Source organism: Camelus bactrianus, chromosome 3, assembly GCF_048773025.1.
Source record: "Camelus bactrianus isolate YW-2024 breed Bactrian camel chromosome 3, ASM4877302v1, whole genome shotgun sequence".
NCBI classification, from domain to species: Eukaryota; Metazoa; Chordata; class Mammalia; order Artiodactyla; family Camelidae; genus Camelus; species Camelus bactrianus.
In genome coordinates this window covers 109,010,877-109,037,328 of record NC_133541.1, presented here as the reverse complement: position 1 = coordinate 109,037,328, position 26,452 = coordinate 109,010,877, and the positions used below count along the sequence as shown (strand labels likewise).

The 26,452-nt window shown below is 51.4% G+C and overlaps 1 protein-coding gene across 1 annotated transcript; it reads left to right on the top strand.

The window, feature by feature from the left end:
- Positions 1-3,684: 3,684 nt before the first annotated feature.
- On the top strand, positions 3,685-25,820 carry SPARC (secreted protein acidic and cysteine rich). The gene is made up of 10 exons (XM_010970013.3): positions 3,685-3,826; positions 13,674-13,743; positions 15,262-15,324; positions 15,925-16,012; positions 17,379-17,500; positions 19,289-19,409; positions 21,120-21,253; positions 21,913-22,061; positions 24,095-24,243; positions 24,638-25,820. Exons 2-10 carry the CDS (start codon positions 13,687-13,689, stop codon positions 24,664-24,666), a joined length of 912 nt encoding a protein of 303 aa, XP_010968315.1. The 5' UTR covers positions 3,685-3,826; positions 13,674-13,686; the 3' UTR covers positions 24,667-25,820.
- Positions 25,821-26,452: the final 632 nt, after the last annotated feature.

The following is a 26,452-nucleotide window of genomic DNA, read 5'->3' as shown; positions in this document are numbered from 1 at the left end:
CCAGTCCAGCTCCCAGAGATGGTCCATCAGGTGGTTCAGGTGACAGGGACTCTGAACTTATGAGCAGAAAGACAAGGAGGTTCTTGGTGGGGCTGAGACCCTGCCTCTGAGCCAGAGCTCAGGAGACCTGGTTTTGAGTCCCAGCTCCATGGTGTGATAAGGGCCTCAGTTTTCCCATGTCTGCAATATCGGTGCTAAGCTCTACTCAGACTCCCTCACAGGACGGCTCTGTCATTCGCTGAGAAAGCAGACAACGAAGTACTTTGGAATGGCCAAAAGAGTGTAAAAATAATAGGAATGAAGCAGGGACAGAGGAAGGAGAAAAGGAAGAGGAAGGCCAGGAGGAGCAGGGAAATCTCTGATTAGTGATTCTAGCCACACTTCCATTCACTTGAAGAATCCACGCTCTCCCCACTCAAGGTCTTGGCACTTATTTTCCCCTTGCCTGGAATACTCCTCCCCTAGCCCTTCTCACTGACTCATCATTCAATTTTTTTTTTTCCTCAAAATCGGTCTCCTCCAAAAGGACCACCCTGACTACCCTACCTAAATAGTCCCCCTATTACGTTCTCATGTCATTCTGTTTAGTTCATTCATTGCATTGATCATGACCAGAAACTCGTTTATCACCTGCATCCATCTATTAGAATGTAAAGGGCAGGAAGACAGTCTTGGTTCTGTTGATTGCTAGAGCCCCGGTGCAATGGAGTCAACCAGTGAATGACGGAGGCAGCTGATGTTCCAGGAGGTGTGGGGAGCATGGATGCCGTGCACCTGTGGGCCCTGCCCTGGCGTTCTCAGGCTGTGCTGGGTGCTAGGTCAGGAAGGACAGGATCAAGGTAGGGTGGGCAGTGCCTAGAGAAGCACAGCTGGTGAGTGGCTGGTGGGGTTCCGGGCAGGTGGCTGGGACCCCAAGGTACTGACTTCTCATTCTGCAAGCGGAAAAGCTGACCCAGTCTGATGTTGGGTCAGCAACACACTGAACTAGGGAGACAGGCACCCAGTGGCTGTGTAGTCTAGAGTCCACAGATGCCAGAGCTGCAGGGGAACTTGGGAGGGGGTAGGGCACAGTGGCTAAGCACTTGGGCTCTGATGTCCCTTAAACGTGGATTTGAACCTCTGCCACATACTTGGTGCATGAGCCTGGGAAAATTATTGAGCTGAAATTCACTTTCCACATCTCTAAAATGGGGATAATAATAGTTCCCATTTTATAAAGATTAGGTCAGAAAATATGTGCCAAGCACTTAGTTCAGTGCTCGGCATATAATGGGTGTTTAATACACACTGGCACTTATCACTATTATGCTGTCCAATCTACTTGTTGACGGAAAATGTGTAGCTCAGACTGGAACAGGGATGAGCCCTGTGTCCCTCAGCAACTCAGTGGCAGAGCGGGGACTGGCACCCAGGTCTAGCACACCTGGCTCAGTTGCACTTCTCTCCCTTTCTATAATGCCCTTGGTGGTGGTGGCAGGAGGACCAGCTTTGGTCCTAGCAGTCTCCCTCCCTAGCTCAAAGGCATCTTGCTTCAGAGGCTCCTGTTTCCCCCAGAGTGCTCTTACCCCTAGATATAAAACCTACCAAGTTTTCCTCTGAGGGTGTTCTGGCTCAGGGTGCACCCACAGGGGCTTGGGGGTGGCCCTCAGATGGGAATCTCTGTCCCAGAACTTTAGCCTAGCCCCAAACAGCTTTCCAGTTCCCGAACCAAAGGCCACGTGGCAACTCCAGCCAAATGCTGGGGATAGTTCCCTTGGCTCATTCTCATCAGAGTCATTATCTTAGTTTATGAAGGAAAACACAAAGTTTAAGTTAATTTTAGTCCTATGATCCCTGGGAGCTATAGCAACCAGTCCTATAAAAACAACCATCTGTCCAGATTGCAGATATCGGAGGAGTCTGCCAGCACCCTGTACTGAACAGCTAAGGCAGAACATCCACTCTTGGCTTCTGGACCAAGGAGAGGCCTTGGGGGTCAACTGGAGCAGAGATCGTTTCTTGGATTCCTGACTAGTCCCTTTAAAACCTGAAGGAAGCCACGGAAGAAATATGCACAGATGCTCAGACTTTGGCAGGTTAGAGGATCTCCTGATGACCAGTGTTGGGCACTATTCCTATTAAAAGACAACTCCTGCATTGATTGAGAGCGAGCTTTGTGTTGGCCACTGTTGTAGATGCTTGGAGCACTGCAGTGAACAAGTGTCTGTAGTGTCTGTCTAGTAGGGGTGACAAGTAGCTTCTGATCATCACAAGTGCCAGGAAGGAAATAAGAGAGTGGGAGGTGTTGAACTATTCCTGTGAGAGAGGGGGTCAGGGAGGGCTTCTCTTAGGTGATGACGTTATAGAGCAGGAACCTGAAGGATGAAAAATCTCCAGGCACAGGAAAATCAAATGGCAGAATGTAGCTGGCAGAGGTAAGAGCCAGTGCAAGGATCCTGGGGGTGTTAAGGAAGTGAGAGGAAGCCAGTGTGGCTGAAGCAGAGTGAAAAGAGAGGAGAGTGGTAGGAGGAGAGGATGCCAAAGGAGGCAGAGGTCACACCGTGTGGAAATTTATGAGAATGTTCTCTGCCTTCTCCCTTTCTGTGTTATTCAAACCCAATCCACGTTGCAGGAGCCACCTATTCCAGGAAGCCTTCTCCACCTGCTCCAACTCAGAGATCCTGCCACTCTGAACCCCTGGGATAAACCTCAGAGTCTGTCCCACTCATGTGAGTGGGTGTATGCATAGGACATGCCCTCTTAGCAAGATCCAAAGCTCCTCAAGGACAAGGACCAGATATTCATTCTTGTGTGAGGCGTACACTCATAAATACTCATACACCCATCAATATGCTCATAAATATTCAACCAAGACCTGTTGCACCGAGACGTTCACACTGCGTAAGAGCGAATCAAGTTGAATGTAGAATCAGCCTGCCTATCCACTTCTAGCCAGGTGGTCTTGGGCAGGTGTAGCCTCTATGAGCCTCTATTTCTTTGTTAGTAAAATGGGCATGATAACAATACCTAAGTCAAGGGTTTGCTGTGAAAATTCTAAGTCCTCAGTAAACCTTAGCCTTTGTTACCTCTGGGAATGTAATCAATATCATCAATCACTTTATCTGTCCTATACTGATGACACAGATCCCCCAGCTAGAAAGCTAATCCCTAACATGTCTATTGGTGGCACGACTAGAGTCTGAGTGGTTATTTTTAGACCATGTCCTGAATCGTCAGCGATGATGCCATCAGTGGCGGCTTCCCCAGCCTGTGCAGAGGCGAGTCCTGGCCTTGCCTTGGTCACAGATACAACCCCCTTGAATTGCTTTGCCCTCCTCAGCATTGCCTAATGTTAGGGAGGCTCTTGTAAAGATCACTGGTCATAAAATCAAGACACATGGGCCTGGCTCTGCCCCTGGGAGCCCTTGGGTAATCCCTTGCTCGCTCCAGGCCTCAGTTTGCCTCTGAACAAGGAGGAGGTTGTTCTAGGTGATTCCTGCCTGCCCTTCCAGCCCTTGGGTGCTCTGCTCTGTCAGGCTGTTTAGGCAACAGCCCCAGAACCCATGTGGCAGCCGGGGTTGGAAAGGCTGGTCAAGAAAGCCCACTGCAAGGAGAGGGAGAAAAAATGGAAAAGAGAGACAGCTTTGACTGCGGGGAGAAGGGGGAGGGGGAGGGGAGGGAAGGAGGAGACAGAGGAGGAGGAGGGACCGCGTGGTGGAGGGGGAGACAGACCCAGCCCAGAGCTCTGAGTGGTTTCCTGTTGCCAGGCTCTAAACCCCTCCACATTCCTGCAGACCTTCAGACTGTCCGGAGTGCACCGCCTGCCTGCTGCCTGCCTGCCACTGAGGTACGCACGACCCCTGCCCTGCCTGTCCCTTCTCCAGTCCCATAACCCCGACACCCTGGTTCACTCCTCCAGTCTGTGTATGAGGGAGGGGAAGCTGTGCTGGGAGGTCTCCGGGATCAGGGACGGGGATGTGCATCTTCTCTGGGCTCCACCTCTGCTCCCCTTACGGGCAGGGGCCACAGACTTGCTGCCTGTTGCTTTTCGGGTGAAATCAGGATCACCTGATCTCCCCTTTAGGTTTGCAGAAAATAATCTGACTGTCTTTGAGGGAGTATTTTCTGTCTCTCTTTGTCTCTCTGGTTTCAGAGGCTGCCTGCCTGGCCCCTTTGCTCCCTTTACAAATGTAGCAGCCTCCTCCTTTCCGGGGAATCCGATCTGGTCACAGCTGCAACGGGGACTGGCCAGCAGCCAGAGCCTGCTCTGCTCCCCATTCCAGGAGAAGCAACTTCCTAGACTTGGTTCTTGATCGGGACTCTGTTTTCTAAAAGGGATTTTGCAAGAATGATAAATTGAACCCTGGAAGGCTAAGGGGAAGTCTTCAACTTTAATCAGCACCTCTTGGAAGGCTCCTAGAATTCTGTCCTCTCAAGTCCCCTCCGCCAACACACCCACACACACACACGCGCGCACACACGCACACAAACACACAGTGATTCCGGTGCCATTCTGCCTGAAATAGCCCTATCAGATAGTCAGTCTTGGGTTAGGCATTGTTCCCACCCCTGGCTCCCCGGGGTGTAAACAGGAACTTGCCAGCAGTAGCCCTCCGTGTCTAGATCTGAAGACCCCAGACATCTGATATGGTCCAGCCGAGGCACTGGGTCCGATGGGAGGCTGGGTGTGCGGGGGACATGCTGTAAAAAGTGGAAGGGGGAAGGCAAAACAGAGGGGGCTCCATGGCAACCTTCTCATGACTTGTTTTGAGCAGCTCAAACCCTACACAAGGCTGCTGTGTAGCCTTTTAGGGTATTAGGGCTTCTTCAGGTAAACTCCTTCCTGTCTTTGGTTCCTTGGCTGGTTGATGAGGGAACGTCCAGAGCCCTAAAGAACAGCAAAGGAAAAGGGGGCACTGGGATGAGGCATGTCTTCCAGGAAGCCCGTCTGCCCAAAAGGGAACAGACAGACACACGTTTTCCCCCAGAAAATTCTATCCTATGCAGAACACATAGAGAAAGTATTTTCACCAGCGATTCTCTGGGGTTAAATTTCTACACACCCCAAGCATTGATGGCAGGGTGAGAAGAACATCAGAGGCAGGGTGACAGACTTAAGGCACCCCTAAATCACACACTTTCACATGTGACCTTGGGTACGTGTCTCCTCTGGACTTAGTTTCCTTGTGTGTAAAGTTAAGAGGGGTGGACTTGATGGCCTTTGGGGTGCCTGACGTCCCCTGAAACTTTCAAAGGAAGGTCTCGTAAACCAGAATCCACAGACTAGCCTTTGAATAGGCTCCAAGGTGCTTGCAAGCCCCTTAAAATTGTGTATACAGCAGTGTCTGTGTGTATGTGTGTGTGTGGGAACAGAGACAGCAGTGCACAAGAGGGTGTTCACAGCCTTCAGTCTTAAGATATTCTCCAACAGATGCCTGACCCTCCAGATAGCCAGAGGGCATGACGTAGGAGATGGAGTGGGTGGGGACTGGAAGCAAAGGTATATTTTCAAGGGGATGAAAAGCTTTGACATGGGAGTGGCTGGGGAAAGAGAGAGTTAACTTGCAGCCGTCAGCTGCCACATCGACAAAGCCTGGAGCAGAGGGAGGGAGGGGTAGAAGGGGGGTGCCTGGAGAAGGAATCAACTTTTGAAACTTTCTCCAAGTCCCACCCACCCCAAGGCTCTTCTCTGCCGTGACTCACTCTAGGAGGAATGCGAGTTGCCACGGTAACCTTTTTTTCAGGGTCTCTGCCTGCTGGCTGGGAGGGGACACTAGAAACAGTCAGAACATCAGGCTCAGTCTGAAGGTCCCCTACTCTACTCTGTCCCCAAACACCAGGACTTACTGTAGGCCCTGCCCCTCTGATCTCCTGGAACCTGGGGCAACTGTGGGGCTGTGACCTGCTTCCTGGACAGGTTACTTGAAGACCTGAGTTTTCATTCCACCTCTGCCTCAAAGGTGCCATTTGACCTTGAACTATTGGCTTCTCCGTTCCGAGCCCCAGCTTCTTCCTTGGTTAAAAGGCGAGAACAGCAGTCACCTCAAAGGAATATGGTGTGGCCAAAATGGGATGAGGCACGGTGAAGCACTTTAGAAAGTGAAGCACTTTATAAAGTTTAGAAACTGTGGTCCCCTACCTATTAGAACTGACGGCATCCAAAGAGTTGATGAGATCATTTCCAACTTTTTTGTCTGGCACTTTCATCATCTTGGGGTTTGGATATAACTTCCCTTTCCTAAAAAGTGCTAAACAAAATAAACACTGTTCAAATTCTCCTGATTTGGGCATTTTCTTGAGTACTTCCCAAGAATGTTGGACCCTCCCATGTGGAAAGAGTGTTGGCCAAGGCAATGGCAGAGGAGGGTCCTAATTCACAGTGAGTGATATTGGAAAGGACTCTTCCCCTCTCTGGGCCTCCGTTTCCCAATCTGTTAAATGGGTAATCTACCCTAGATGGTCTCCAGATGCCCTTCCAGCTCTGAAGTCCTGTGAACCTAAATGCCAGGGGTGGCTTTCATTAGAAAGAGTCAGTCTATATTTTAAACACCCACTGGCCCCCTAGTTGAAAAGGAAACAAGAGAGAAGGGACTAGGGGACCTTGGGTTGCATAACAGTCCTGTTAAAATCTTTATCCATCAGTAGAGACTTGTCAACCAACAGCATGGCTGGGGTTTGCTATTCACAAGAGTAGTTTTCCTTGCTGAGAATGAGCTATAAATAGAAAAGGATGGTGGAGGAAAGGAAAGGGCTGAGGATGTGAGGTAAACAGGAGAGTGTTTGGTTTTGGACGATATTTAGATAGGTAGCTATGTGTGCAGAGACAGACAAGGACAGACACAAACCCACGAGGATGCCGAGTATATAAACACTGATTTCACCAACAGGTACCCACTGGCAACAGCTAAAAATAAATGTCTCAATACAAGAGCAGACACAGAAGGTCATGCACTCACAGAGCTCTCCCTGAACAATACCCTGACTCGCAGACAAGGTCCAGGTGTGCATCTTGATGCACAGGCAAACTCTGACCCTCATCTGTACAGGCTGAAACTGACGGGTGCCGAGTCAGGTAGACATACTCGGACTCACAGACACAGCTTCATACAGGTCCACAAGTGCCGTTTGTAGCCACGCAGAGATGTGCACAGCCAGGCCTAACTACAGGTCATGGCAGGGAGACAGACACCTGACCACCTGTTACATACGACAGACAGAAATCAAGACTCAGAAAGGGAAAATAACTCACTTAAGGTCACACAGCTAACTGATGTCTGAGCCACATTTTCAGACGTTCAGAAACATCCACGTGTTCATCTTGCCTTTTTGGTCTGTTTCATCTGATCGGTGTGGCATCCTGCCTACACGTCCCTCTATAGGAAACAAGCCCTGTGGATAATGAGTGATGAGCAGTACTCCTCTCTCCTTTGCTGGCCTGCCATGGCCTAACCCCGCCCCCGTAGCTTTGTCTGTAGGGCGGCAGGACATGGTTAAGAGGCGGCTACTCACTTGCTTCCTGCTGGCTCCCTCTCTAATCTCCTTTAAAGGACAGAAGGGCAGCCTGGAGCTGAGTTTTCAGCCAGCCCCGGAGATTAATGAAGTTACCTTTTCCCTACAGCACAGAGCCTGGGGCCTGACCCCAGTCCTGAACTCAGGGACAGCTGGGCTGTATGGGGCCAGGGCCAGTGACCAGTGATTTGACAGCACTATTAGAAAACCAGCCTCCTTCTCAACTAGGAGATGTATTAGAATTAACTCTGCCCTCACTCGTCAAGCCGTAGAGCTTGATGAAGATAGGAATGGTGATACCAGCTCTTTCAGAAACTTGGCAGTAACACATCTCATCTGGGGATCCTTCTGGGCCACCTTGTGTTAGTCATGGCCTTAGATGAAAACAAACTGATCAATGAAAACAAGCAAACAAAAAAACCCCCAAAATCAAGGTAAGCATCTGGATGTTCCTGAACATCTGGAAGTTTGGCTCAGGTACCAGCTTGCCATATGACTTCAAGTGAATTATCTTGCATCTCTGATTCTCAATTTCCCTAGCTCTAAAATCAGAAGTACGGCAAAGCGGTTTCCTATGACTTGACAACACCAATCCACTGGTAGTAGCTGCCAGAACTGTGCGCAGGAATTGAATGCCACTACGGACTTTAGACGCCAAAGGTCATATGACTGATCAGTAATGTCTGCCACAGGCACAGGATGGGTAGGTGGAGGCATATATGCCATGGATTTGCTATCTTTGGGATGTGACAGCCTGGACACTTTGATGTTATTTCTCAGCCACTCCATTTGTGGTCACCGGATGCAGCAGTGGCCTCTAGGGGGAGCCAAGGAGGAGAGTCTGAAGCCCCACCCTGGAGCCTCTCCTGACCACCGAGAAACGTGGCATCTTAGATGTGTGTATGGAATCTCAGTCAGGCTGATTCCAGTCTCAAACTCTGGGGCTATTTCTGAGTTGCCCAGAACCTCTTCAAACCTCAGCTTAAGCATCCATAACACCTTAAAAATTTCCCTTAATTTCTTCCCTTCCAGCAAAAAATGTTAGAAGTGGAAGCAGAGAATCCAGGGGCAAGTTGGGAGAGGTGTCATTCTGGAAGGCTTCTGCTGGAGTTGACTCAGAACACAAAGGCTGAAAGGAACCTTACTGACCACCTTGCTTCAGGGTTTTCAACTCTATTCATAGGAAAACCGAGAGACATCCCAAGGTGTGCCGGGGTGTGCCAGGGGTGTGCCAGGGGTGTCCCAGGGGTGTCCCAGCCTCCATCTCAACACCACTTTCACCTGGCTTTCTTTTTTTTCAATTTCAAGCTGATTTAGTAAATAGATAATAATACAGTCACATGCTTCAACAAATGCAAAAGGCTTTTAGCTGTTTTCAACTTGGACTTCTGCAGAAGTCTTCACTGAGAGAAAGGGCTCCCTGGCTTGTAGACTTTTGAACACCACTGATCTAAAACAACCTCCTAATTGTGCAGACCAGGGGCACTAGGTAGGGTGCTGGGAGTACAGAAGCCTGCTTTCATTAGCACGGTGAGCTGGGAGCCACATCGCCAAGGCTCAATCCCTGGACTCCTGACTTCCACGTCACCTCCGAGTGGCTGTGTCTGCTCCTGGGGATGTGAGAGCCAGCATGGCCACACGGGCCAAGATGGCGCCTCTCTGGCCTGGCTCGGCCCTCCTTCCGAGTCCTGGCTCCCTGGGGGGCCTGGCACATGAGCTCCTTTATTAGCCTCTAGGCTTGTTTTCCTCTCTTTGGGCTTGTTTACCAGCAATGTGTGTTTTTGGAACCCTTGTTTCCAAGCCAAACAGTGGAAGCAAGATGCCTGGTTTGCGTCAGCAGCCCAAGTGAGAGGGCAGCCTAGGGCCCAGCCTTTGTCACTGTGTCCTCTGGGAGCCAGGCTGGTGTGCCCGAGATCAAGAGCAGCAATGTCTCCTTCGTTCCACCCCAACACCTTTTCTCCCTGGGCCACAGGCAAAGAGCTGGAATTCTTGCTTTGGATTTTCGAGGGGGATGGAGATTCTGGGATCCTTGGATTTTAAGATACTCTTCCAGTGCTTACCTCTTGTATTCTCTCATGTAAATCACCCTGAGCCTTTCAAGGTAGATGTCTTATTTCCATTTTACAGATGGAGAGATGAATTGAAGCCCAGAGAGGGACAGTCACTTTCTGAAAAGTCACACAACTGCTAAGTAGCAGAGCCAGGACTTAAACCTGCACATTCTGTGTCCAGAGCCTGTGGGCTTACAGTTCTGCCATACTGCCTCTGTAAGAGTTGATAAACACTCTAATATGGTAGCCACTAGCTACCATATGACTAACATACGGCTATGCAAATTCAAATTAATTAAAATGAAATACAGTGAAAAACTCAGTCCTTCATTTGCACATGTGCATAGGAACATTTCAAGTATTCAATAACCACATGTGGCCAGGAGCTACCATATTGAACAATGCAGATGTAGAGTATTTTTGTCATCTCAGAAAGTTCTATTATCCAACATTACTCTACAAACTCTTTGACTCAAATCAGATCTGATGATTGCATCTCAGATTCTGTGTTTCATGTTCTCCAGAGTCTATGATTCCAAGACCCACATTCTCAAATTGTATGATTCTGAGATTTCCCCCAGTTCTGATATTCAGCAAATTTTCAATATCCAGCGAGAGCCCAAAGGAGGCCCTTTATGTTCTGAAGGAGATAAACTGGGGTAGGGGGGCTGGCTGTACTTTTCCATCCCTAGGAGTCTTTCTAAAGAGGGAGAAGTGACCTCAGCTTCGGGTCCTGCTGGCAGCCAAGGACGGGTTTTCAGACATCTCCAGAGCAAATAAAGGCGAAAGGAAGGGACTTGATGTACGGAACAGGAGGCGGTGGGGTGGGAGTGAGTGGTGTCTGCATCTGATGACCACTGAGCCAAGGGAAACACACCTCCTGTTCCCCCCTGGCCCAGGCTAATTTCCTTCCCTGAACCTCAGGCCAGTTCACAGCCCAAATGGGCCCCCTTCAGGTGAGCAGCTGAGAGAGAACGGCTGCCAAGGGAAATAGCCTGCGAGCTGGAGGGCTTGCCAGGGCCTGGGTGGGGGGTGGGGCAGCCTGGGTCCTCATTCAGCCCTGACACTTGCTCCCTCGGGCTCTGGGCAGGTTTTTTTCCCTTCACTGGGCCTCAGCCTTCTCTCCTGTACTAAAGGGCAGAAAGACATACCTTGAACTCTCAGTGGGATGCTAGCTTATGGAAACACTTTGAAAAGGATAAACACAGGCAACAACACAAACTAAAGAGATACAAAGGAGGGAGTTTTCATTTAATACTGGTCCTTTATACAATGGTGTTTCTCTTTTCACGGGGCACGCCAGGCCTAGGATTGATTGGCAAGGGTATGTGCACAGCTGATAGTTTCCGGAAGCTGGGTTTTGAGCCTGTGCTCTGACCTTACTGGGCTTAACGATGCACCCCCTCCCCTTGCAGGATGCGCACTTGATCTCTTCGGCCAGTGGTGGTTTAGAGAACCTCAGAGAGGGAGCTCATGGGTACGGGGAGTCCAGCCAAGCACCCAAGAGCTGTCCAGACGCCCCCCCTTCCCTCCCATCCATCATCTGGAGGGAAAGGGTGCTGGGACTGGTGATGGAGCACTGGGCAAAACCCAAAACTTGGAAAATAACTCCTCTTCCAAGATTTTCTGTCCTTAATACTCTCCTTTTCTGCGTTTCTCCCCCTGCCCCAACCCCAGTCTCTGCTGAGCGCAATCCCTATGAGGCCCAGCCCAACTCCACAAGGAGGGAGTCTGTCAACTTGGCAGGGTCTGAATGTTGTGTGACTTCCTCCCTCTCAGCCTCAGACTCCGCATCAGGACAGTGGGACTCAGAGCCCCCCTGTGCCTGCCCGCCTGCCTGCCAGGGGGTCAGGGGCTCCAAGGAGACAGAGCTGTATGTGAGGCCTTTAGAAACCATAAAGCACTGTAAGATCTAGAATTATTTTTCTCTTCCTGCTGCAGCACCAGCTATGGGGGTGGCAGAAGGGGTCAGTGCACTGCTGAGAAAGTGCAGGTGGTGCAGCAGGACAGATGGAAGAGCTGACCAACAAACCCTTCCCTGGTCAAGGAGTGGGGGGCGGTTCCTCTGCTCAGATGCAGGACACAGGTTCTGGAGACGTCAGTCTTCCTGGCTCTCCAACCTGAAGCTTACTGCATTTCCAGTCCTAACTGGGCTGTTTCTCCAACGACATGACCTCTCTGTCACTGGAGCCCAGAGAAGGTGACTTTTTTTGTTCCAGCTACCAGTCTTCATTTTGACTCTTCACCTTCAAATCATCTCAGATATGTCCTTCACTGATGCTTTCTCTCCTGTCTCGTCCAAAGCCACAAACAGGGGTTTTGCTTGGGTCTCCCAAATGCGGAAGTAAGAAGGGAGATTTTTCCATGTCTAGGCTGGGGGCTGGGGGTGCAGGAAGGGGGACAAGCATACAACTGTGTGATGGGAGGGACATTCCCAAAACTGCCTGGAAAGGGAAGCCTGGACTCCTCTGGGAGTTAGGGTCATGATGAAGCAAAGCCAAGCTCCCAGGCTGATTTCTTTAAATTTCTGTTAGTTTTACTTCTTGTACATTCCGTGACATAGTGAGGTTTGGTGGCTATTTTAATCCAACAAAGGACCACTTTGAAACCTGCTCTTCCTCTGCCTGTTTCTGCTATCTAAATACTATAACCCAAGTGAGGATAGGGGCAGTGGGACATGATGATGTGTGCCAAGACCAGCATGTGCTGGGACGTTTTTAGGGCCCAGCCTACCACCTCAAAGGTCACCTTGTCTAATCCTCTCAGTTAATGGAAGGGGGAACCAGGTCCAGAGAGGACGAAGGGTTTAACCAATACACCAAGTTAGTATTGAGATAGAACCAGCATGCCGGGCATTTAGTTTCAAGTCAAGTGTTTCTTCCATGATGCTAGGGTACCTCCCACCAAGGTGCCTGGTCCGTTGAGGAGTCTTGGAAGGAACTAGGGATGATAAGCCTGACATGGAAGTTTGGGGGACAAACGAGGGAAGACATGGCCACTGCTCCCCTTGACTAAAAGCTGCCTAGGGGCAGAGCGAGCATGCCTGCTGTGTGTGACCACAGAAGGACGATCAGAATAGACCAGGAGAAGCTTGAGGGAGGCAAATTTAACAGTATAAGGAAGAACTTTCTAAAGCCATTTGGAAATGGAAGTTCCTTGAGTTAGAACTAGAAACAAAATGTCCCCATCACAGCTCCTCGGTCAGGGATGATACTTTGGCAGTGAGTCATCAGAGGAGATGCTGGTCCAAGATGCCTTCCAGTCACCGGACTGTTAGAATCAAGAGCTCAGCCTCTAGGGGAAGGTCTAAGCAGTGACCAGGGCAGGAGAAATCTCTAGATCTCCGCTGACATCCTTGAGCTGTGAAGGGAGAGGGCAGGTAACAGGCAGCACATGTCTAAGCGTTTGGATAGTTTCCACACAGGGTCCAGAGAAGTGTCATCTATCCTGGTGCAATGGAGGAAAATGTGGCCACCGACAAGTTTCCATGGCCACCCTCCAGGACTATCTTTCTTTGTTTAAGAATGTAGAGCGCATTGACTCAGATTAGCAAGGGGATGCTGCCTACTAACTTCTCCTGTCAGGGGTAGGAAGGAGGAGGAGGAGGGGAGGAAAAGAACCCTAGGACATCCGGGCTGGAAGGGCCCTTGCACATGATCTGGTTCAGCATCACCCAAACTTGACTGATTAGCCAATCACCTATGGCGACTCACCTTTTAAAAACTTAACTAAATGTGCTGAGAAAGGACATTTAATAGCATCACCATAAATGGAAAAACCTGTGCACCTCTGTCACAAATAGAAGGAAACTGTAAAACTGAACACAAAGGAGACAAAACAACTTTACTGAATTCCAGCTGGATGTAGTTTCCTGTGGAGGCTCAGAGCCAGAGACCTGCTCTCTGTTCAAAAGGGAGGTGGAGGAGGGTTAGAGAGGGGTTAAAGACAGGTTAGCACCAAAATGAGACTTCCTCATATAATCAGGACTGAAAGACAACCAAGAAGAAGCAACTTTCCCCCCTGTCTTTCACAACCGTTTAACATGTACCAGCCGAAATGTTCTTGCACAGCGCAGGAATTCAGCATCAGAAGGACCTCTCCATCACTGAGCGCTCAACCTCTCTCCCCCTACAGGGTTCCCAGCACCATGAGGGCCTGGATTTTCTTCCTCCTTTGCCTGGCCGGGAGGGCCTTGGCAGCCCCTGTAAGTACCTAAAGGTCCTATCAGCCTGGTCTTACCTCCTACCACCAGCTCAAGGGCATCCAATCTGCCAGCCCTGGATACTTGGAGGGGATGGGGACTTCCCCAGCCTGAGTTGACTGTCTTATTTTTTAAAAATATTTTTTTTCTTAAACTAACAAGCTCAGAAGAAAAATTAAATGACCATTGGGTGGAGAGTCCAGAGACAAGAGATTTCTATGTAATGTGAAGATGAACTTCTTAGCAATCAGAGCTTCCCAGAGATGGACTAGAACTGCTTTAGAAGTGACCTTATTGTCCTACGAGGAATTCTAGCAGAGGGGGAAGTACTGTTTGGGATGATGTTAGAAGGTCAAGCCACAGAGAGAGGGCTGGGTGAGTTTCTGCATCAGTGGAGGCTGTTGGGTTGCAAGCCACAGACTCCAATCTGACTAAATTAGTGGGGAAAAGGATATAGGGGTAGATTATAAAGTCAAAGGCATGGGGGAGGCTTGGGAAAGGGCAGCTCTGGGATCTGGGAGGTGAGATCTAATGGACAGTCACGGAGACGGTGCCATCTGAATGTATCTACGCTAACAGTTCTCTCATCTCGAGAGAATGTGCCAAGAAGATTGAAAAAATTCAAGGAGAGTAGATCTAGTTGAAGTTGGGTCCTGGGCCTGCTTCTTGGCTAGGGGAGTGGGAGGCACCTTGACAGACAGACAGGCCCTCCAAGGATCGCAGGCAGAGGGCCAGTCGCGGTCATACAGCACTACCCTGGAAGCCAGGACCAGAAGAGGGAGGAAGAAAAGTGAAGAGGGCAAAAAGATCAGTTTCTTTCAAACTGTGATCCCCTCACCCTCTCTTCACTAGGAGGGGTGAGGATGGTAGACTCTGGCAATCTTGAGCAGGCAGGGACATTTAGGCAAAAGATTTGGCAAGGTTAGCATTACTTTTAGAAGTAGCCCCAAGGGGAAGGGTAGAGCTCAGTGGTAGAGGGCGTGCTTAGCATCTACAAGGTCCTGGGTCCAACCCCTAATACCTCCATTAAAAAAGAAAAAGAAGAAGAAGCTCCAGCCAACCAAGCACCTCGAAGTCATATGTTATCTTGCTTCTTCCTACTCCAAGTTGATAACAAGAAGGAACTGCCAAATAATAGTAGTAGTAGTAACGTCACACTTGTGGGAAAGGTAATGACATCTTTTGAAATTCAGTGTGCACGCCCTCTGGGTCTCAGTTTCCCATCTGTAAGCTGGAGGGGAGTGGTCTGTATCAGTGGTTTTCACACTTTATGGGAGTCAAAGCAACAGAAATGCCTTTCTAAGCCAAATCCTACTAGACACCCCAGACGTGAATATATAAAGTGAGGTGCTCTGGAGCTCCACCGGGCCCCCACGTTTGGCCCCTCTTGTGCCCTCATCGCCCACGCATTGTGGTCCCCAAGGTACAGATCCCAGTTCTAGTGATCCAGGCCAAGACACTTCAGCGGTGAAGCTGGCCTTGGCCCTGACCTCTCCAAACTCCATTTTCACTTCCTAACAGCAACAGGAAGCCCTGCCCGATGAGACGGAGGTGGTGGAGGAAACCGTGGCTGAGGTGGCCGAGGTAAGTGGGTGATGACCTGGGACCCCCGGCCCCTCTCTGCCTGTATCTGCTCCTTGGGGAGACCAGACAGGTGCTAGCGGGCCGTTCGTCCCTTCCCGTGTGCACGCGCAGCACGGGTGTAATCCTGTGTACCCCCAATCCAGACACACTCCTGAATGCTCCCCAAACCTTCCATGGAAACTTACAGTTGGGAGCTCTGATTTTAAATTTTTTTAATTTTTTAAGCCATAGGACATTTTTTTCTCAGATGATCACCCATTGTCTTCCTGTATGTCAACCAGATGAAGGGGGGCTCTGGTGTTGCTGGCAGGGCTGGAGGGCTTGGCACCCCTTCAGGCCCTGACACCCCTGGTGGCCTCTGAGGCATTCCCATAGCACTCCGGGGCACTCCAAGCACAGTGGGTCCGTAAAATTAAATCTCCATTCTGGACCTGGCATTTGTGCTTTTAGTGGCTTGGGCCCAGCACAGCTTTCCAGTCTCATCTCTCACCATCCCCTTGTGGGTCCCTGAGGCTCTAGGCAAGTCCTCTCCAGCCCTGACCCCTCTCTTTCAAGTGTGGACTGGGGGACCTTTGACTCATTCTTCTCCCTCCACCCCAGGCACCTGTGGGAGCCAACCCCGTCCAGGTAGAAGTAGGAGAATTTGATGACGGCGCCGAGGAAGCCGAGGAGGAGGTGGCGGCTGAAAGTAGGTCTCTTGCCCGAGTGCTGTCACATCCAGCCTTTGCCCTCTGCCGCTTGGGCCTGTGCGGTTCCTCCCCAAGGAAACGCAGGGCGGGGTCCTCCCTACAGGCTGGGCTGTGGAGGAGAAACTGCCTGGACTTCAAGGTTGGGAATATTTTCAGGAATCTGGAAAGATCTATTTATAGCCAGGCCGCTGTGAGTGTCAGGAAGGGAAGTTCACAAGTTGGAAATGGCCTTCTCCCCTCACAGCTCTTCACTCTGAGTCCAAGTGGGGTCTCCTATTCCGGATGAAGTCCCCAGTCACACCTGGTCCCTGAGCTCCTTGAGGGTCCTGGAAGCTTTCACACTCAGGAGCTTCCTTGATTTCCGCAAAGCCATGAGGAAATAAGGCCTGGAAACCTGACACAACTCATATAAGGCTACCCATGGGGTCAGATCCAGAGTGAGAGAGATGACCTTGGGCCCCTGGCTCCACCCACCATGAGGGCATCTCCATCCCATGGGGGCATCGGACCAGGGGTTAACAGGATGGACTCCGGAGGCAAACCAGCTAAGGCTGCCGACTCCCTCTGTGACGCCCTCTGGCAACCTGCTAAGCTTTTCTGAGCCTCAGTGTCCTCCTGCCTGACATGGGGAATGGTGAAGACGCTAGACCTTCACCCCAGGAAGGTCGGAGGATTAGGAAATAAAGCGTAAGTGCCGTTGGCCCAGTGCCTGGCGGAGCAGGCGTCCGACAAAGGATGTCGACAACACCCCCGATCAAGCATCAGGAGGAAAAGACTGGATGAGCTGTCATCCTGACGCACAGAGTTTTCGGTGGAGCAGGGGGCTGTCTCCTGAGTCGTGTTCCTTCCCCCTGCACACCCCCCATCCGGTGTTTACCGGACAGAGCCAGGCTCTATTGTTCAGCATGGGCCTTGGGGCCCTTTTCCGCCACAGCCACTTGAGTCCGTTTTGTTGGGCCTCACGGCTCCCCAGTCAACAGCTGACTTTCCACGTCATTCCAGAAAGTCTATCCTAGAATCCAGAAATGCCTCACTGTGATTGATTGACTGGACAGCTTAGAACACAATGCTTCCATCCTGGGGGGAGCCACCTGGCATCCAGTGCTCCTAAGTCCCAAACTGAGCCTCCAGCCCCCAGAGTGTGCCTGGCCCTGACCTCAGGCTGAATCTCTGATCCCCAGACCAAGGCAGCTGCTCCCCTAAGTGCCGACTGCTGGGTTCAGCAGAGGGAAGGGAGGACGCAGGGCTGGCCAAAGCCTGAGTTAGGGCCGCAGCCGAGGATCTCCGTCCAAATCCATCTGGATTAGGATAGGGTGGACGGGCCAGTCCGGGGGGTGCTCACTGCATGCTCTTGTGCTCTACCAGACCCCTGCCAGAACCACCACTGCAAACACGGCAAGGTGTGCGAGCTGGACGAGAACAACGCCCCCATGTGTGTGTGCCAGGACCCCACCAGCTGCCCTGCCCCCATCGGCGAGTTTGAGAAGGTGAGGACTGATGGACGAGGGGCAGGGGGCTGGGGCTCTCCAAACACAGAGTGTCTGCCCAGAAAACTGGTGGCTTGGTGGTCCCATGCGGCAGCCCCTGTCTCAGAAGTCCCCTCACTAGATCTAGTCACGGCAAGAGAGTGGAGGTGAGTTAGGGGGAGGCTCCTCCTGTCACTGGATCTCTCCAGGAACCAGGAGGAGTGTATTCAGCACCAGGAGGTTCCACCTCTATGCCGGACCCAGGAGAGAACACATCAACACTGACCACTGAGAGAGGGGTTTGCTCCATGTGGAAGCAGCTTAGCAGAGCATCAGGTCCAACAATGTGGGTTCTAGGTCAGACTGAAGGTTGACATCAAACCAAACATCCATCACTTGTTAGAGTGAGATCTTAGCTATGGAAACTTTTCAAGTTTTCTCACCTCTAAACATGGGACAGAAATAGACTTTATCTTATAGAGCTATTGGGGGGATTTGTCAGATACTGCCTGGTACTTAGTAAGTATTCGCTATGTGCTATTTTAAAAAATCTTTCAAACTTGTCCATTCTACCTCCAATAGGACTCATCCATCCATCCATCCAAGTAAATATTTATTGAGCACACATGCACGTCAACCATTGTGCTAGTGGTAATTCAGCTCAGGGCGGCGAATCTGGTACCAGCATCATTCCCACAGCCTCCCACCTGTCTTCTCCATCTTCAGTCTCTCCCCAGTACAACTTATCCTCTGGGCTCCAAATTTTAGCATCCTTGTCAACTCTTCCCTCCTCCTCACTCCTTCACCCCCTAATCCCACGGTCACCCATGCCCATCAAGTCTCCCTCTGCAGCGATATATAAGCAATAAGTATTTACAGGATATTCCCCGCAAAGCTCCCCTCCTCCTGACACAGCTATTTACTGCCATTGCCCTTGTTCAACCCACAGCATCTCTGCTCAGCCACCCCCATGTACAGAGACTTGCTAGGACGACCAACATAACTGAGCATACAGTTGTACTCACAGCTGAGACTTAAGGATACGTAGCTGGATGATGAGGGAACAAGACACATGCGGAATCTGGATGAATCCACGCATAGACGTGCTGACTCTCTCCTCGCCGCAAGGGGTCTCAGAGAATATACTCTTTCCCCAGCTACCAAGATGAGATGTAGCCACAGATGAGCAATGTTTCTGCCTGGGAAAGCCCATTACAGACTCAGCACCCAGCATTTAATTGAGGGCCAGTCACATAGGCACCCTCTGCCTAGCATGTACCCAAACGCCAGACTCCGAGCAGGAAAACAGAGGTTCAGCATAAACTGCACTGTTTGTACAAGCCGACTAGGCTCAGCGAGCCACCTGCATGGCTAGTGGGAAGTTTTTGAACAGTACAGTCTTCTGACTGCTGACTAGCCAACTTCCCAGATGCCAGTCAAGGGCCAACCTTTTAAGCAGGTCTTTCTAACGTAACAATCCCAGGCCTGCTGTATTAACTCTTTTCTGTACACCTTGCCCTTGCCCCATCCCACCTTTAATTCATCCTGTTCATACCTTCCAGGTTTGTTTGCCCATATATCAGCCCTGACTCTGCTCAGAGACCAGGAGTGGCTCTCAGCATGGGCTGAACTCAGCCCGGGAGTCCAAAGAGTGGGTTCTTGCTGTGGCCCCACCACTACCTCACTGTGTGACCCCAATCATGCTCCTTGCCTGACCCTCAGTGTCCCCATCTCTGAAATGGGCAAGGATGGCAGTAACAGTGAAGGGCCTTGGGAATGAGGGTGAGGAACTCTGTGCTTTGCCAACAGGTGTGCAGCAATGATAACAAGACCTTCGACTCTTCCTGCCACTTCTTTGCCACCAAGTGCACACTGGAGGGCACCAAGAAGGGCCACAAACTCCACCTGGACTACATTGGGCCTTGCAAGTGTGAGTCTCCCCTTGGGCCCTGCCAAGCCTCCCATCTCAGGGAGAAGGCAGTGAACTGTCAGTGATGCTGGCGCTGCCACCCCTGTGCTGTGTGATCTTGGGCAAGTCTCTTCCCCTCTCTGAGCCTCAAAGTTCCTGTCTACGAGTAGGTTCCTCTCAGCTCTGCATTCAGGACGCCTTGGGGGAAGGACTGAGCAGGTGTGGGAGCACACGATCAGGGAGGATTTCTGGAGCCTCTCACTAGCATCCAAGACAGCTCGTTTCTTTTCTGTAATGATGAGGAAGTTCTTCTTTAGGGCTAACCCCAATCTTTCCTGCTTCAACACTGTAAAACAAAATGATGTTTTACCTGGGGCAAAAAAGTGTTTTAAAAATATGTGAATTTGAATGCTTTAAAACTGGGGCAAGCCTGTCAGTTCCCCTCAGGCCCTGTCACTCTATATTGTCATATCCTTGGCCCTTTTGCTCCATTACATTCCTATCTGCCTGCATAAGACATATGATTAACCACCCTCTTCTATAAACTTGGGAGCCAGGTGTTTGGGAGAAGGGACACCAGGGTGTTGTCTGGCCTTTTGTTAGTGATACCAGGTGCAGATTCAGCTGGCCCAGGTGCCTGCTTCAGTGTTGGCTGCCTCTCTGTCATGTGAAACAGCCAAGGCCACCTCTGCTCCCTCTCCAAGCCAACATCCACATGGTGCATTTGGTACATTGTGGCACCAGACGACACGGGAGAGCCACTCACCTGCCTCAGGTGTGCGGAGTGCAGAAAGGTGCAGGAGGGGAGAATCAGGTTCTCCTGGGACCAGCCCTGCACTGATGGTGTGAAATGAGAAGGCACAGGCCTGGAGAGGGAGGCGGGGGAGGAACGTTGGTAGGAATTCTTGGGCAGTGAGACTGACGTGTGCCAAGCAGCTCTTCCATCCTCTAGGGCGCATCCCTTACTCCAGCTCCTACTGCCTCCATCCCAGACGTCCTCTCCCACCCCCCCCAGCTGCTGGCAAAGAACTTAGTGGTCCTAACCCCAGACGGGGCTTTCCACAGGCCAAGGATGGGGGAAGGACAGACCCCTAGGCCCCCAGGCACCCACATGCCCTGGTCCTGAATGAGGCTCTGACAATGTGGCCTTAAGCAAACCCCTTCTCTCCACACTGACCTCTAATAAATCCAATAAGAGGGTGGACCTGGATGTCATCTCCAGGTCCAACATTCTGGAATTCTAAGTTCCAAAGACCAGGATGGAATCATATTGCTAGGGATGTTCTGGTGATTAAGCATTCCTGACCCTCCCACCCTCGCTCAGCGGGGCCTGTGCATAGATGCTGCTCCTCAGCCTTCCAGCTTCAAACACCTCCCAACGGTTGATACCCACATCATGGGTCCTGGCCTCTGTTTTCAGGGCCCAACACCCAGAAAAGTGCAGCAGCCATTGGAGCGAACCATTTCCCTCAGCAGATCAGATCAAGGCCAAGGGAACAGCAGACGTGCCTTTGCACGTTTCCATTTGCAGAGCATTCTTCCCCACACACAATCTCCTTTGTTCAAAAGGTGGGAAGAAATTGTGGCCCAGAGAGGCTGAGCTACGGTGCCAAGATGGCTGACTGAAGCAGGACAAGGGCACAGGGTAGGGAGAGCGGCCCGGCCAGCATGATGGCCACCAGGCAGGGAGAGTGGGGTCTGTCCTGACCACCCCTGTGTTTTGGACCCTAGACATTCCCCCTTGCCTGGACTCCGAGCTGACGGAATTCCCCCTGCGCATGCGGGACTGGCTCAAGAACGTCCTGGTCACACTGTACGAGAGGGACGAGGACAACAACCTGCTGACCGAGAAGCAGAAGCTGCGAGTAAGTGGTCTCTTTCCAGCCTGTCCCAGGGCGCCTGCCTGGCCCTGCAGTGGACACACCTTGGCCCCGGGCTGGCTCAGACCCACAGTCCCATTCCCAGATCTAAGTCCACATCCCTGCTCTGACAAATGCTTTTATCCTGGGCACCAGGGCACAGCGTCCTCCTTGCTGCCTTGGGAGGCTCACAGAGCACATTCACATCTTAAAGGCTCTAAGAAGTCCTGTACTGAAAAGACCTGCTCACTTTGTTTGGCTCAGTGTTAAACAAGAGACATAAACAACTCTATTCCTTTTTCCTTCTGAGTCTGTGGATCTTAAACTCTAATGGACATCTCAAGTGCTTGGAGTACTGATAAAATGCAGCTCCCTGGGCCCCACCTCAGGCCCGCTGAATTAGTGTCTCTGTGAAGCAAGGCCGCGGAAGCTGCATTTTAACATATGCCCCAGTCATCTCTACAGAGAGCCCTCTGAGATCACCCCGGGGCTCCACTCTTGTGGATGAGATGCTGGCTCCCATCTACGCCACTTCCTTCCCTCATTTTGAACCTTGGCCTTGGCTGGTCTTAGCCTGCCCTGTCTCCCGTCAGAGGTGGGAGAGGCCTTCACTGGCCTGGACAGTCTCCCTGGACCCTTGTCACATGGTGTCCCTGCTCCCCCAGGTGAAGAAAATCCACGAGAATGAGAAGCGCCTGGAGGCCGGAGACCACCCCGTGGAGCTGCTGGCGCGGGACTTCGAGAAGAACTACAACATGTACATCTTCCCCGTGCACTGGCAGTTCGGCCAGCTGGACCAGCACCCCATTGATGGGTAAGACCCAGGCCCTCAGGAGCACAGGGGCTGCTCTGGCCTGGCCCAGGGGAGGACAGTCGTGGGTCAGGGCTGCCAGGCGCACTAGACATGGCTGGAAGACCTCCCAGCAGACTCTGCTGCTCCCAGCCCTGGAGCCTAAGGGCTGGAGTAGGAAGGGACAGGTGTAGGAGAAGGGATGCAGAACCAGGAGGAAGAAAGCCATGAGACACTCCCCCCTGCCAGAAGAGGCAGACTGCATCAGAACTGATAACCCCTCCTTAACCCTGCGAGTGCCGGCCTTGGGTATCCATTAACGCTTAGGAAAGAGAACGACTTTGCAGGGTAGCTGGGCTGAGGTGGGGCAGCCTGCACACTCACAGTCCTTCAGCAAGACCCTGAGACTCAGCCCCAACAGGGCAACCTGGCCCCAGAAGTTCTTAAGAAGTTCACAGAGCCAGTCCTGCCCCCATGGCAAGCCCTTGGCTTGATGGCTCTCACGGCTCTTGTCAAAATGAGTTAGGAAGTGCTGTGTGACTGCCCTGCAGGACAGGTAGGGAGCTGTCAGTGAACACTTACTGAGTGACTGTGACGTGCCCAGCATGATTCTAGGCAGGGGATTTAACAACAGTCAGAACTGACACAGCCCTTGCGCCCATGGAGCTCACACTCTGGGTGATGATCTGCTTCTCACAATCAAAGGAAACAGTAAAGAAGGCTCCCACAAATTGCAGGTGGTGGCGAGCAGGGGTTGTTACCCTCACCTTCTGGCCTTTTTCTGCCGTGTGTTCTAAGAGGAGCACAGAAAGGAGGGCTCCCTGCTCTCACACTGTGCCCAGGGGGGCTCCTCTCCAGGAGGCTTACTGCGCCCTCCTGGTCCAGCCCTTGTCTGAAGCCTGACCACCCAGTCTGCAATCCTGGGGAGCTGGGGCCTCCCCAGCTCTGGGAAAATCCCTGCTGCTCCTCTCCCAGGCTCTTTCTGTGGCTGGAGCCAACTGAGTCACCCTGTGGAGGGAACATCTGGTGCTCAGGCTGAGCAAGGAAGGGCCAGGAGGGAGGCTTCCAGATGGGACTGCAAGGACTGTGTCTGGGAAAGCGCTCCAGCTGGGTCAGGAGATCCATCCTCCCCCTGTTGTCCCAGAGCTGCACGGTGACCTTGACTGAGACCCTGCCCGTCTCTGGGACTCCGTTTCTCCCAATGAAAGGGGATGGGGGCTTCCTTCAAGTTCAACCATTGTGGGATTCCTTCCATGAGTTGGGAGGAGCAGGAAGGCCTGGGGATTGGAGAGAAAATTGGACTCACATTGCAGCCCCCGGGGGAAGAGGGTTTTGAGGACAATGAATTGAAGGCTCTGGGGAACAAGGGAAAAAAATCAGACAGTGCTCTGGAGTCCAGACCAGCTGGGAGAATAGGAATGGAGGACAGTGGGAGAGAAATCAGAAGGCGCCCTCTGACACATTACATGGTGTACAAAAGATTAAAGTTCCATGAAGCTATGAGTTCCCTTTGACCCTCCCACTAATCCCAGTCCCTTCCTACGCTCCTCCCCAAAAGTCAGCACCATCATCATTTTGATCCTTCTCTTTTTAGCCTTTTTGCTGTGCATTTGTATAAGTATGTGTCTGCAAAAAACATGCCTTACTGTTTCATACCAGATTTTGACCTTCCACTCACAGAAGTGCTGAATATTTTCATTTTAAATGTCTGTGCCCCCAACTCTTGGCCAATCAGGAAACAATGAAATGCACCCAGAGACCTGTGTTATGAACCCATGGACCTCAGAACTGGAAGGGCCCTCAGACTTTATGGTCCACTCCGGCCCCTTTGATGGAGGGGGAAACTGAGGCTCAGGGTGGGGCAGTGCTGTGCCCTAAGCCCCACAGCAGATCAGCGGCGGAGCTGGGGGTAGACCAGGACCCTGGCTTCCTGTTCTGCACTGAGCATCCTTTCCTTCTGCCCTGGGAGAGGGGGGCAGGCTCGCTCCCCCTGTCTCCCCACTCGGGGGTGTGGGGCTTTCTCATGCCTCAGGCTCTCCCCACCTCATCCCCCGCAGGTACCTGTCCCACACCGAACTGGCCCCACTGCGTGCACCCCTCATCCCCATGGAGCACTGCACCACCCGCTTTTTCGAGACCTGTGACCTGGACAATGACAAGTACATCGCCCTGGATGAGTGGGCCGGCTGCTTCGGCATCAAGGAGAGTGAGTGTCTGAGCAGAGGGTCCGCCGTCCTCTCCCTCCCTCCTCTCTGCCCATCTCTGCTCTCTGTGCCTGGTTAACTCTGGGCCTCGCTTGCTCACTCAGAGATGGTGTCTTTCTCTTTTCCCTTCCTCCACTTGCTCAGTGCCTAGCACTACTTTGGGAACTCTCAGGCACCCAGGGAGGCAACGGGAAGTGTAACTTGGCAGTATGTGTAAGTGACAAGGACAAGCCAGGGACGGGGAGACCAAAGCTCTCAGGCATTGACTTCCTGGGTGACCTTGGACGGGTCACCCGGCCCCTGGTCCTGGGGATGGGTCGGATCCTCTGACCCCCTGGGAAGCACGTCTTCACCAACACTGGCCTTCAAGTCTAACTGCTCCTTCTTGCTTTGCAGAGGACATCGACAAGGACCTCGTGATCTAAACCCACGCCTCCTCCTGCAGAACCAGATTCTCTCTCTTTAACCTTCCCCCTCCTGTTTTCCCCAATGTTTAAAATGTTTGGATGGTTTGTTGTTCTGCCTGGGGACAAGGTGCTAATATAGATTTCAATGAACACATTAACGGTGCTAAACATGGAAATTTTAACCCAAGTCACGACATCCTTAGTTGCTCCTCAGCTATCACGGCCTCTTGCTCACCCACTAACAGTCGCATTTTTCTCTTGCCATTTGCAGCTCTGCCCATTGTCTCAGGGGCACATGGGTGGATGCTTCCATCTGCTCAAGTCTGCCTTCAACACATGTTGCATCTTCAGATTTTCTACTTTTCTCTTTGAAACTAATACTCGCAGAGTCAGGCTTTGTGTTAATTTTATTTTAGGGTATTGGCTGCCAGGGGGGGTCACCCCTACGTGGCCAGAAGGTGGGCAAAGGGAAGTAACAGACACGTGACGTTGGCAAGGATGTTTCCAGGGCTAGAGGATCAGTGGTGGGGGAGCCCTGCACAACCCACCAGCCAGAACCGCAGATAATGAATCTCATTTGCCTGGGGCTGTGTTATGGAAACGTATAAGCGCTCACAAAAACCCGCCTCCTCGCCGTTTCCCCCTCCCCTTTCAGTGGCATTTCTTTTCACAGTAGGCTGTTTGTTCAAACTTTGGGGAGCCTCTGGAATCCACCTCACCTCTGGGGGGTGGACCCCCACATCCTACAGGGCTACTCCCCCACAGATGTCTCTCGGAGTTGCAGGACTGGGAGGCTGCTTCAGCCAGGAAGGCCAAAATCAAGAGTGAGGTGCAGAAAATGGCAAAATAGAAAAAGTGCAGTTGGTGAATTGGTTTTGTTTTTTTGTTTGTTTGTTTTTTTCTCTTTTTTTCACATTTGGATGGCTGTCATGAGGGAGCTTTCCTTTGGTTTCTAGCATGTTCCTCCTTCTCCCCCCGTCCCCTCTCTTTTCCTTCTGTTAATCAAGAGAAACTTCAAAGTCATTGGGATGGTCGGATCTCACAGGCTGAGAACTCGTTCACCTCCAAGCATTTCATGAAAAAGCTGCTTCTTATTAATCATGCAAACTCTCGCCATGACGCGAGGAGTTTGACAAATCTTTCAAAATAAAAAGTACTTACTGACTTAGAAACGGCCTTCCCGAGTGATTCTGCACGTGTCTCAGTGACCTCATTTCCCCGACCCGTGGACCCGCGGACAGACATGTCCACACATGACCGCACAAGTGAGCAGCTTTGCACACTCCTGCTTCTGTACACACACGTGCACACTCACACAGGTTGATTTATACACAGGGATGGTTCCCATAAGCACGGAGTTAGCTTGCTTTTAATTTTATGACCTGTGGGCTGCATTTCATGATCAGTGCACCAGGCTAAGCAACTCTCTCCTTTCAGTAACCATTCACTCACTCATTCATTCATTCATTCCATAAATGTTTCTGATGTACCTACTGTGGACATGTCCCACTCCAGGTGATGGAGACACAGCTGTGGCAAAGCAGACAAGATGTGTGTTCTTCCGGAACTTAGAGTCTAGCAAGGAATCGATTAAACAAGTGCACAACTAAATACAAATTACAAGATGTGATAGGAGCACTGAAGGAAGAGTGTAAGAAGCCAGGAGTGTGTGTCACAGGAGGACTAGAGTCACACTGTCCCACACGGTAGCCACTACTCACGCGTGGCTATTTCGATTTCAATTTAAATTAATTAAAATGAAATATTTAGTCTCTCAGTCACTCTAGAAACTTTTCAAGTGCTA